Raw genomic sequence first — 12,763 nt, forward strand, 5'->3', positions numbered from 1 at the left:
GCTCTCTCCTCCAGAGTGCAATAAAAATTCTCTGATGACAACAAAGAGGGTAGTTTTATACTCCTTAGAAAATGGGAACGCGCCCTTCAGCTGTACCGTCCGACTAGCGGGTGCTGCGGCCTCGGGAGCTGGCTTCCTTAGCAAGTGCCAGACCCCTGCTTGGGCGGGCTCTATTCTGCCAGTGTCTGGCTTTGGTGTTATTGTAACTTGAACCTTATTATGTTCTGTTTCACCTGGTAATCCGTCACCTCCTTGGGACCAGACATCCACATAGTTTTTATTTGTCTCAGGACTGAGCACGGTGGCTTGTCCAAGGCAAGGCTCAAGACACGCTATTTATTATAGAAGCTGGGGGGAGGAGGGCCTGCGGTGGCTCCTTGAGCACCTGTCTCAGTGCCCAGCTGGACTCAGGGGTGTGTGGGTAGCACGTGGAATTCCGGGGGTGGTCCCCTTGGATATCTGAAAGATAACGTGTGTCTCCCCTGTGTGCACCCTTGGGGGGTGGGGAGAGGCCCACGCTGCGAACCAGGATCAGAGCCACCGTGCACGCAGGGCCCCGTCCGGCCCCACACCCTCTGCCTCCGTCCCTTCCCGGCTCTGCTGGCCGGCCTGCTGCCCTCGCCGCCGGCTGCTATCTCATATTGTGGAGGACATTGCCATTTCGGGTGACCAGAACTGACAGGACCGAGGCCCATTTTGTCAAAGGCAGAGTGGAGCAGGGAAGAGCGTCTCAGTGACTTTAGTTGCTCGGAAAGGAGCCAGTGTCTCTTTGCTGTTTTGACAGCATCGCCCTGGGTTTGTCTTGAGGGTCCCAGCCTACTCCTGAGGCCTGGGCCTGGCGGCCTAGGGCTGTGGTGGACCCCAGCGGCTGTCCCAGGACCCTCACTGCCTGCGCTCACGGAGCCTGTGTGAACACTGCACGGAAGGTCTGATGAGTGTCACTCGGCTGGCTGCCGGGGCGTCTGGGGCAGTGCTGTGGTGGCGTAATTGAAGGGGCAGGTGCAGTGGAAGGGACATTTGCTGAGCAGGTGGTGGGTGTGGAGTGAATGGGCGTGAGCCGTGCTCTTCCAGGGAGGAGGCTTACGGAGCAGCGACTTTGTATCCTGTAGTGTGAGTGTGTGAGAGTGTGAGTGTGAGAGTGTGTGTGTGAGGAAGAGGGAGGGGGAGAGAGGGAGAGGGGTGAGAGAAGGAGAGGGAGGGGGAGGGAAGGGAGGGGACAGGAGGGGGGAGGGAGGAAAGGAGGGAAGAGAGAGGGGAGGGGGAAGGACAGGGAGAGAAGGAGGGGGAGGGGGAGACAGGGAGGAGGGGAGAAGAGGGGGAAGGAGGAAGAGACAGGGAGAGGGGAAGGGGGAGAGAGGGGGAGGGGGCAGAGACGGGGAGGCAGAGTGGGGAGAGAGAAAGAAGACAGGGAGAGGGGGAGGGGGGAGGGGGGAGAGAGGAGGAGGGGGAAGAGGGAGAGAGGGGGAGAGGAGGGAGGGAGGGGAGGGGAAGGAAGAGAGAGGGGGAGGAGAGTGGGGAGGGGGAAGAGGACAGGGAGAGAAGGAGAGGGGGAGGGAGAGCGGGTCCTCTCACCCTCCATCTTTGGGGATGACGTTTCCAGAAAGCGGATCTGTAAGGACACTGGCTTCCTGAAACTCACTTGGGAGAGCGCATTTCTGCCAAGTTAAGGCCAGCCCACGCCCTGAGTAGCTGTGGAGTGGACAAGGCACGATGGTCACGGTGCTTATCTGGTCACCTCGCTCCTCAGACTTCATGCATACCTGTCACGTTCTCCGTCTGTTCTGCCGCTCTCCCCTGGCAGGAGGGTGTCCTCCAGGAGCGAGAGTGCATGTTGGGTACCGGCCGAGAGTCACTTCTGGGACACGCGGAGGCCAGTCTGCAGAGGTTTTTTGGTCTTTGGTCAGTGGTGACAGTCCCTGCCGCCAGACATCTGGACTCCCAAAGCTTGGTGATTTGGACCAGGTGACGTCTGAGACGTGTTACACTCCTGATGCATCTGTGACTTGTCTTGAACCTTCTTTGTGTGCTCAGGTCCACTCTCTTCCTTACTAGTAACTGTGGCCCCGACTTCCTCTCTCTCGGGGGAAACTCACAGTGAGACCCGCCCAGTCCTCCCTGGCCCTGGTCCGAGGGTGAACGTGTGTGTCAGATCCCTGCCTTCACCTCTGCCCTCAACCTGAGCCCCGCTATGTCCTGTCTTGAGTGGAGTCTCACTGTGGTTAGTGGAAGTAAGTGTGGACAACGCGAGAAATCATCACCCAAAGGCATGTGTGCTGGAGTTTCAGACACTGGTAGACCAGACGCTTACTTGCAGACGAGCCGTCCTATGTGTAGCCCACAAATCCTGTGCTCAGCACACTGCTAGAGTGACAGGTGACATGGCCGGTCCCCAGGAAGGGACAGAGCGTGTCACTGGGAAATGTTGGGTTGAACTCTGGAATGTTCAGCCATGCACAGTCCTGTAGAGCCGAGGCCACCAACAACCTGAGTGATGTTTTCGGTCCACGAGTGTTCCGCAGGAGAACTACCAGCCCACCTTTCATGTGCGGTGGCACATCTGGGCGGGGGCACAGAGCCTCTTAAGTATTTGCAGTGTGTTTACCCTTTCAAAGCACCACGACACCCCGAGTCCACTCATGGCCCTCGAGGCTGGGGGATGACAGTTGTCCCCACACTTGACAGTGAGGAAATGGGGGCAAAGGCACATGTTGATTTGTGATGCTTTCGGTCGCTGGTTTACAGGACGGCTGTGAGGGTAGCGTCGGGGCTGGGGGACCCCCTGGGTTTAGAGTGGATGTGCCACTTCCCTGGGGCGGGCAGACCCTCTGAGACCCCTCCCTAAACCTACACACCATTCTCCAGAGACCCCCTGCCCCCAGGACTCTGCTCAATGAAGAAGGGCCAACAGTCAGAGAAGCACAACTTTACTCGATGTTTTTATTCACTTAACAGAAACATTCACTTATCAGATATCACTGAAGTGCAGTTTCCAGCACTTAGAAGCAAATTAACGTGTAAATTAATACTTTAAGGTTTTGGAGGTTTGTTTTTTTGTTTTTGTTTTTTTTACAAATATTACAAATGTACATCCAATATTGCCATTCACCCATGCTTTTTATGTACATACCTTTGCTTAAGAATTACTATTTATTAAGTTCATTTGCTTACAAAATGCTGAAAATTAGCTGAAAATTAAGTGGGCACTGCTGGGAAAGTGTTTGTGTTTGTTTGTTTGTTATCGATGCACATAGGGCAGAATGGTAAGATCCAGTGCCTGTATGAAAAGAGGCCATTGAACCCAGATCATTTTACCTTTATCTTTAGAGAGTGTTTCATCCCTGCAACTTTGATTTTGAAATGAGTTGGGAAATAAGGAATTTCTTTCTCCGGGGCCAACACTGTCTGTAGTTCCCTGCAGGTGCTGCTGTTTGGTCTAACTTTCTAGAGACTCGGCCGTCAGTGACCCTTTGGTGGCAGTTCGGACTAATGGACGTGTTGCAGGAGTCCAAGAAAGGACTCCAGTGGACCCTCCGCCCCTGGACGTGCCTTGGCATCAGTCTGATGCACAGGTCAGCGCCGTGGAGCTCAGGGGTGGACAGCCTGAGGTCTGGAGCTCAGCTGCACCAGGAATCACAGGTCTAGGGTAGGGAGAGCAGGCACTAAAACAGGGAAGAGGAAGGGGAGGGGGAGGGAAATGTGAGGGAGAAAGCGGAGGTGCTCTGTTGGGAGGATAAGAGGTGGAGGTAGGTCTGGTCTCGAATCTCTGGTCTCCCAGAACGGGGAGGTGCTCCTCTGTTCTGGGCCGCCTCTGGATAACCTGCATCTTTTGCACCCTTCTTCACCCCCAGCCCCCCAATCCTTCCCTTTACGTGAATCAGAATTTGTGGGAGAAGTTTGACGGGAGCCAACAAGATCCCCGCATTGCTGGGAACAGCCCTTTGGGCAGCACCACGGACAGCACCGGCGAGTGTGCCCCAGCCCTGCCCTCCTCCCTCCTGCCCTCTGGGTACCCCACCCCCACCCGTGTCTGGGAGGGCGCAGAACACCAGGGGGGCCTCACAGGGGTGGGTTAGTCCCCCAAAGCCTTTCCTGAAACACAGAGCTTTAAATTTGTCACTTTCTCCGTGAGCTCCGTAAGAACTCAAAGCTGGAGTGCAGACAGCAGACCTTCCTGACCCTGGCTGGGTTGTGACTCCACAGACTCTACTGAGGGGTGGGGGTGGCGGAGGAGCCAGCAAAGGGACACTGGTTTGCTTCGTGTCGGGTGAAACCTCTGCCCCCTGAGGCGGTTGTGGCATCAAGGGGCGGTATGTGAAAACAGCCTTGTCCTGACTTCCCTTTGGTCTTTATTAGAAAGCGATATTTATTGTGTTTGGGCCAATTAGATGATTTTATTAGAATGGCTTCTTAAAAAATGGTTATAGAAGTTTCCCTAAATTATAAATGTCTAAGTTTCAAATGTCTTTTTAAATTTTTTAAAACAAGATACTATAGATACATCTTGAAATTTATAATCTAAAAATAGTGTTTCATCAAAATACTCTAACTATTCTATTCTGGGCATTGATATACCATGTATTTACTGTTTATGGCTCTCCAGACATGGTAAACACTATAGCAAAAAAACCTCAAACAAACAAAAACAAAAATCAAACCCAAAACAACCATTTGACCATACTGATAAAAACAGCTTCCTGTGAAAAGGAAATCATATGAGAAATTATATGGGAAAAACTTGACGTTTCTGAGGAACAGCAAGACTCACAAACTCAGTAGTGACATGATAGGTATATACAGACCTGAAAAGACCCACAAGTATAAAAAGAAACAATACTTCTAGACCTGCAAATCCTTTCCTTGTGGCAAAAAGAAAAACCAAAGAAACCCTAGATCCAGTCAGTACCTTGCAGTGAAGCCTTGTGCTAGGAATGGACAGGTGGGGCTCCGTGACCGGGTGACCTTCTCGACCACGTGCTAGGAATGGACAGGCGGGGCTCTGTGACCGGGTGACCTTCCTGACCACGTGCTAGGAATGGACAGCCAGGGCTCTGTGACCCAGTGACCTTCCCCCTTGGACGTAGTCCCATGGAAATGCTTGCAGATACTGACTTTGTGGCTGAGAACCAGACAGGAAGCCTTCCTTTGCTGACCTCCCTGCCAGGAATGCAGCGTGTGCTTTGGAGGCTGACAGAGGTGGTGTTGCCTTTATTTGGACTGGAGTTGCAGGTGCAGTAGGTGGAGAAGAGAGGATTCTGAGCCAGCGGCCGTGAGGCGCGTTCAGACAGGCCTAGATGCCAGCAGGCCCCTGACACTGCTCTGTGGCCTTGGGGCGCCTGAAGGTCACACATCACATACCTGAGCTCTGTTTTCCGTCCGGAAGCCCAAGGTGGCGAGGTGTCTGCGGGCTCCTCCCCAGGCTGTGACTCACCATTGATACCGCGGCATTGGCCTGGCCTCTGACCCAAAGTGGTGTTGGGTGTTCTCGTGGACTTTGAAGTGCAGAGCAAAATCCGCAGGCCGCCTCATCTCCAGGCTGGTGCTGCCCATCCCTCCAGCCTTAAGCAGGTGCCACAGCAGAACCCTGTGACTGGCCTCCCGTTGGCCGGGCCAGCCTTCTGGTTAGCCCTGCTCTCCTGCCTTCCCCCGACCCTCTTGTGCACCCAGAGCCTGGGCCGGTGCCTCCTCTCCGTGGCCCTGTCCGTCCCCACTCCTGGACATGCACCTCGCACCATGCTCAGGCTCTCGCTCGGGGCTTCCTGCTGCCGTGCCAATGCCTCTGCCGCTGTCAACCTCCTCTGTGGAGCCATCTCCTCTCCCCGCAGGTTGTCCCCTCTGGCCTGATGGATGAGTCCTATGCTGGCGCTGAGGTCTGGCTTTCTCCAGAAGGAGATACTTATATTTTAGTGACGCTTCTGGAGAGCCAGTGTCTCAGACAAAATGAATGGTGACCGGATAGCCACAGTTGGGCTCTTATGGGAGTGTCTGTTATTAGCGAGCTGAGCGCCACCCAAGTCGCCAGGGTCAGATCTCCTGGTGGAACCCGCTGTGTGGTTTGTGGATGGATCTGTCTGGTGTCTGTCCTCTGGCTCCTGCTGCTGCTGTTGGCTCCTCTGGGTGGAAGGACCATTATTTGGAGCACGTTGATATAAAGCAACAGCTCAGAATGTCAGTAATGGAAGGTTCGGGACACAGGTTTCCTCCAGGACTCGACCGTGCCTCCTTCCTTTCAGAGGAGGGCTCCGGAGAAGGGTGAGTCAGAGTCTAAGTCATAAGTCAGCTCTGGGTTTCTGGGTCCCTAAGCTTTCTCCTGGTGACATGTCAGACCATCAGAAACTAATGTAAAGTGGCAATTTGATTATAGCTTTTATACTGAGTTAACATTTCATTGTTATTTCCTCAACTTTTATGAAAGATTGGTATGAGTCTTATGTTTGCAAAAACATTTTCATATCTTTCAAAACTTTGTCTTGAGGAACTTGTGCACTCAGTGGCCATTTCCTTTTCTGGAAGAACTTGAACGATGAGTCTGACTCTATATTAAGTCCTAGGGAGAGTTTGCTTCCATACTAACACCTCTACTTGTTAGCCCATAACAAGTCTCTAAAACGTATTTTGTTTCATTTTTGCCTCACTGTTAGATCTGCAATCTGTACTTGAGTATCTACTGCATGATGTTGTGCTCACATTTCTTGCATTATGGGGCAATCCTGTGTTTTCAGGGTGTGCGCCCATGGGTGGCCAGCTGGGATTCTAACCAGGAGGCCCATGCCCAGCGCTGGCTACTGTGAAGCTTTGCTGTTTGCCACAGTGACTTGCAGATGTGGATCTTCTGTTGGAGAAATTAGAGGCCTGTTAGGTAGCATGTCGGATGTTAGAAATGAGTCCTTAGTGGTCAGAGTGGAACAATTCAAGGTACCTGGATGGAACGAAGGTGTGTAAGAGAAATGCCTCCCTCTGGTGTGGACAGGCCATGTCCTGACTCTTAAGAAGGGTGCCACAGGCTAAATCCCAAATGGTCTGGTTGTTTGGCACCTGCCCTGAAGGGGACAGAATCCTGCCTCTTGCATTTCAGCAGCTGCATTATGTGATTTTTTTTTTTGGTCATGCAAGATGGTGATCAGGGGACCCAAAGCAATCGAGAGCTGATAGCTTCTCAAGCTCCAAGTAAAGGTTGCTCTGGATGTTTTTTCTTTGCTCACTCTCTAATAAAAATTTAGTTAAAAGTCAGAGTGTGGTCCAAGACTTGGTGTCCTTGTGATCTGGTGAGGGGCTTGTGGGGTAGTTAACCCGTAACAGCTCAAACATTGCCAGCAGCTGTGGGCACCTGTCACAGAGACTGTGGTCCAGGTGTGGCTGGTGGGGACTGGGGAGGACCAGTGGGGACTGGTACGGGTGTGGCTGGTGGGGACCAGTGGGGACCGGTGGGGACTGGTCTGGGTGTGGCTGGTGGGGACCAGTGGGGACCGGTGGGAACTGGTGGGGACTGTTGAGGACTGGTGGGGACCGGTGGGGACCAGTGAAGACCGGTGGGGACTGGTCCAGGTACAGGGGTGGCTGTGGTGCACAGTTCTGGAAGTTCAGTCTGCCCACGTCCTACATCTCTGCTCACGGGTGCTGTGGGCCCTGTTCCTTCGCTCTGCAAGAATGGACTTCATTTCTCTGGTCCTGGCTTAGGGGTTCTTCAATATTGCGCATCTTGAATCTGCTGTGAAAGGAGGTGGAGTTAAAACTTAAGTGAGTAATGAGGATGGTAAGCTTTCTGTTGGCTTCTTTGGAGAGGAGCCCATGGCTTTTCTCTTCATTGTGGCTTATCCTGAAGTATCATGTCAGCTTGTGCTAGAGAGAACCAGACGCGTCGCTCGAGGCGCGTGGCGGGGAGGAAGACCCAGGGAACGGTGCCCGAGGCTCGTTTCCAGCCGCAGCCCTCGGCTCCGCTGTTCAAGGCTGCACCTCAGACCCTTTAGCCTGAACGGAAGCTTTCCCTTTGACACACCAGCAAGAGTTGGCTGCACCTGCGCCTCCAGGTCGGGGGGCCGCCCGGCTTCTGACAACGTGGGAGCAGTACGCTCCCGGTTTGAGTCTAGCTGCCCGTCGAACGTTGGCCACGCATGTGCTTCTGGAACACCAAGGGGAAATGAGCAGGAAGAGCCGGTGAGCACCGCCTGCCTCCCCACGCACGCGCACTCACCCCGCCCTGCCCGGGCGCCCACTCCGCTCCGGGAACCGCAGGTCCGGTGGCTCAGAGGGTTAGTAGGAACTGGTCCTGCTCAGGCGGCTTCCTCACCCATGTGCCCAGCCCGGCCTTCTGAAATGCCTTGAACAGCTGCTGCTTAACAGACTGGTAGGTGCAGGCCCCCCGCTTGGCCTCACAGTACACAGACGGCGTGTCTCCGTGGCTCGGAATCCGTGTGCTCAGCTGTGGGCCAGGAACGAGACAGTGAGCGGGTTAGACGCTCGCACCAGCTGGGCCGCCTGTCCCGCTCTCTTACTGGGAGACGGGAAAGCGACACGTGTGTGAAGTTTGCCCAAAAGGGGCTTCTTAAGGTGAGTGTTCTCCCCGCATGTGGTGACGGGCTGTCAGCTAGCATGGTCGTGGTTCTCAGTGTGTGTGCCTCAGAATGCCATGTGACGCGCCCTCAGTGTATCTGATGCTGTGTGTTATATATGTTATAGATGTATCCAATGTCATGTTACATGCTGTAAATATATCCAATGTTAGGTCAGTTTTCCCCAGGAAAGCTCTTAACAGAAGATAAATATCTATTCTCCTTAATTTACCTGTTGACAAAATAATATTTCATCTAAATCTGAAAAAGGATCAAAAGACTAACTGCCGTGGCCAGCCAGCTCCGTCCAGCAGTCCTGGGGCTCCGTGGAGGGAGTGCCCAGCAAACAAAATAGCCCTATAGCTCACCTGCCACTGAGAAGACACACTGTGTATTTTTCTTTTGGGGGGAGGATCAGGGGTGCATGTTGGGGTGGGGATGGTCCCCCAGGGATGTTCGTGGGCACCGAAGCAGCACTGCACAGATGCGAGATGGGTGGGTTTCCAGGCAGGAACTCGGTGGGAGCAGGCTGTCTCCTCTGTTGGGTTTCTGAGCTGGTACTGGGCAGGGCCTTGTGGCCAGTGTAGGCAGTGAGGTGGGGAGGCCAGGGTGTGGCGCGCTGAGGCGGGAGGCCCGAATCCCCTGTGTGCTTTCCAGGGAGTCGGGGGACCGGCCTGCCCACTGGCTGGCAGCCCCCCGCAGCGGGTGCAAAGGGCCCTTTAGGAAGACAAAGCGGTGTGCTCTGACACGGCCCCACCTCTGTGCAGAACAGGGAGACACGGACGGTGCCCTGAGTGGACAGAGAGGCATGTGAGGCCGTCAGGGCGGTCAGGGCAGAGCCAGGTCCCCATCGGCGGCTCGTGGCAGCCACAGAAGTCGTGCCTTGCTAAGGACGACACGCACAACTTCCAGGGCCCTCTGAGTTGAAAGGAACGTTTATCTTGAGGGTCAGTGTGTCTGTCCTGCTCCGCCGGCCGGGAGACCTCCCCACGCTGTCACTGCTGTGTGGAGCTGTGGGAGGAAGAAGTGTGGGGAAGCCGGCCCAGCCGCTTGAAGCGTTTCTGCTGTTTGGTTTCTGTGTGTTTTGTTTTGTCGCGTTGTTTGCTTGCACTGCGGCCTGCTATGCATTGGGAGCATGTGGAAATCTGTAGATCTCAACCTGAAGTCTGTAGATACAGTTATGGAGCAGAAAGGAAGCTCAGAATTGCAGCAGACACGCATAGCCTGGGGGTCGCGGGGAGAGCTCTCACCTTCCGCCTGGCATTCGCGGGAAACCACCCAGTTTCCTTCCACCTAAACTGGGAGTCATACCAACTTCAGGGCCTTCCTCTGGACTTCCCTGACGATGCCCTCCATGAAGCCTCCGGCCCCTCCTCTCGCCCTGCGGCTGCTGCCGGCACGGGCCCTGCGCAGAGTGGCCACGGGCACCCGGGGGGAGAAGACAGAACGGGAGCTGGTGTTCGTGCCACGTGCCACTCTTGCTCAGACAAGGTGACGGCTTTCCGTGGGCCCCTCCCCGTGGTCACTGGGAGCCGCCCCCCAAGGACTATTACCTTTCCATAAAGCCGCGCCCACCGCGCGGAGAACACGTGCTTGCAGAGCCTCGAGGAGCCCCCGCAGCTCCGCCTGCCGGTGATGCAATCGATAACCTCCACGTCGGTGTTGCCCACCACCCAGTTCACGCTGAAGTGTGGGGACTTTCCAGGCTGGCGCGCCTCGGCATGGCTCACACCTGTCGGGGAGGGGGGGGCCGGGAGACAGCCGGGTGTCAGTGCTCTGGGCCACTAGGTTCCTGCGGGAAAGGCGAGGGCCAAACGGTCTGGGTTTGCGCGGGTGTGGGGTGCCTTTTCTCATGGGACTCGTGGATTTTAACTCAGGAATTGTAAATGGTATCAGGCCCTGAGGTTTGTAGTTTGGTTGACGAGATTTAAAAAGCTAATGCAGGGGCATCTGGGGGACTCAGTGGCTTCAGTGTCTGCCTTTCGGATTCAGCTCAGGTCATGATCCCATGGTTTGTGAGATTGAGCCCCACGTTGGGTTTTGTGCTGACAGTGCAGAGCCTGGTTGCGATTCTCTCCCTCTGCCCCTGCCCCACTCTCTCTCAAATAAGTAAACTTAAAAAAAAAAAAAAGCTAATGAAAACGACAGAGCCAAGAGTGTAGGATAGTTAATTAACCAAGCAAGGTGGTCCAGAAACAGCACCGGCTGCAGAACTTCCAAGATCCCGCACAAAACGAAAGCATGAGGCCCCGCGTTCAGTAGTTGTTAGGAATTTCAGGATGACGGCGGGTCTTTCTAGCTATGTTCCCCATGACTGCCCCGGAAGCAGTGCCCCAGGCGACACCGGCCTGTGCAGTGTGCCTCCGGGGTTGTCCACGGAGCCCTCCCTCCAGAGTTTCCCCGTATCAGGTTGTGAGCTGGTTTCAGTTGGGACACAGCCAACTGTGGATCAGGGAAGGGGGCACCGGTGACCCTCCTCAGGGGCAGCACCATCGGGCATCTGGCCTCTGCCTGGCCTATGTCCCGCCCACGGCGTGGAGTCTGCTAGTGGGAACGCGAGGGCTTTCCACCCAGCCATCCAAGGATTCTAGAATGTGCTGCCCCGCCCTCCGCCTGAGGGTTGCTCGTTCCCACCCTGCGTGACCTCAGGGGAGAAGCGTGAAGCACGAGGTAGGAAAGGCCCCACGGTGCCCCCGCTCTGTGCACAGCACCATGGGGAGCACAGCCTGCCACACTCAGCGGGATGGAGGAGGGGCCCCAACTCCCGCTGCTTCAGTTTACAGCCCCCCACCCCCTCCCATCGCTCCCACAGCCGCTGCCCCTCCTCGGGACACCTTCCAGAGCCTGCCCCTCTGGTGTGCCTGTCCTCTCCTCCACGACCACACCACCTGCTCCTTCCCCTGAACACCCTGGGCGGAAGGGTGGGGGCCAAGTTAGTGACCTGTGCCGTGGGGGTCCCAGAGCTGAGAAGCCCTGGCGTTGGGAAGCAGTCTGGCCCCTGAGGGCCTGCAGCAGACATCCTGGGAGGGGACGCCCCCTGCACCCCACGCCCTGTTGGAGCCGCACAGCTACAGACTGTGCCCAGTCTCACGCACCGTCCAGGGGCCGCCCGCCCTCGGCACACACCGGTCTGCATTTGCACCTGCTGCTGCAGCAGCCTGAGTCTACAGCAGAGTCACCCGGTGACCTTCTCCTGGTCACGGATGGGCAGTGCCAGGCGCCCGGGCTAATTCCATCCATGTCCGCTTGTTCCCTTTCCTTGAAGCGATTCCCTGTGGCAGCTGCCCACACTGAGAGCTGGGCAGGGGGACAATCTGGCACATTGGCAGCGAGGCGGCCCCTTGGGCAGAGGGAGGCAGTGGCCAAGGTCAGGAGTGACCAGACACAAAGAGAGGCCAGCCTGCTCCAGAGCCTGCTGTCTGTTCCTCCACCCCGGGATGGGGGGGGGGGGGACACCCACAACAGTCAGGACTGAGCGCCGAGGCCCAGGGCTCCGGCATCGTCACCTGGGTCTCCTCACCGCTCTGGACTTGGGGGAAAGTCTCCAAGTCCCAGATGGATGTTGCCATCAGACCTCCCTGCTCCCTCCGTGTCCTCTCTGCTGTGGAAAGTGCCCACTTTGCTGCTGGCTCTCAGCTCACAGACACCTGCTTGGAGAGCAGCCCCGGCAGGGAGGCCACACGCTGGCCACTGGCCTCACCAGGGGCCGCCCTGTCTGCCAGCTGCACACACAGACGTGCACAGAGAGAAGGGGCTGGCAGTGGGCAGTAGTCTGACTGCAGACAGGCAGCTCCCACCTCCCCACCAGCCCTTGAGCCCCCTTCTTTGCAGGCGGGGCCCAGGTCGTTGGTGTGTGCTGAGGCACAGAAGGGCCTGTGCTGTCAGTCACAGCGGCTCCATGAATCACACACAAAAATCGTCGATTTCCAACTGTAATAGCCCCACTAATGACTACTTGCAACGAAATGAAATTTTAGGTCCAGTGATGACGTTCTACATCACCGAGCCTCTGTTCCCAGATGTGGGAAATGTGGGGTGAGATCTTCGTTGACTCAGGAGTCAGAAACAGCTCCAGTCCTGCCTTTGCTCCTAATTTGCTCTTCCACACCTGCTATGTTCCCTGCCACCCACCCTGTTCCCTTCCACCCACCCTCTGTTCCCTTCCACCTGCTCTGTGCCCTTCCACCCGCCCTCTGTGCCCTTCCACCCGCCCTCTG

The 12,763-nt window shown here is 55.8% G+C and overlaps 1 protein-coding gene across 1 annotated transcript in view; it reads right to left on the reverse strand.

Moving 5' to 3' along the window:
• Positions 1-4,021: 4,021 nt before the first annotated feature.
• Positions 4,022-12,763, reverse strand: part of ADARB2 (adenosine deaminase RNA specific B2 (inactive)) — a 417,306-nt gene continuing 408,564 nt past the window's right edge. Inside the window, exons 9-10 of the mRNA XM_049626747.1 lie at positions 10,100-10,278; positions 4,022-8,416 (exon numbers count right to left, since the gene is read on the reverse strand). Coding sequence (XP_049482704.1) covers positions 8,240-8,416; positions 10,100-10,278 — 356 coding nt within the window. The 3' untranslated portion in view covers positions 4,022-8,239. The remainder of the gene's footprint in view (positions 8,417-10,099; positions 10,279-12,763) is intronic.

This window comes from Panthera uncia, chromosome B4 (genome assembly GCF_023721935.1).
Source record: "Panthera uncia isolate 11264 chromosome B4, Puncia_PCG_1.0, whole genome shotgun sequence".
Lineage (NCBI taxonomy): Eukaryota > Metazoa > Chordata > Mammalia > Carnivora > Felidae > Panthera > Panthera uncia.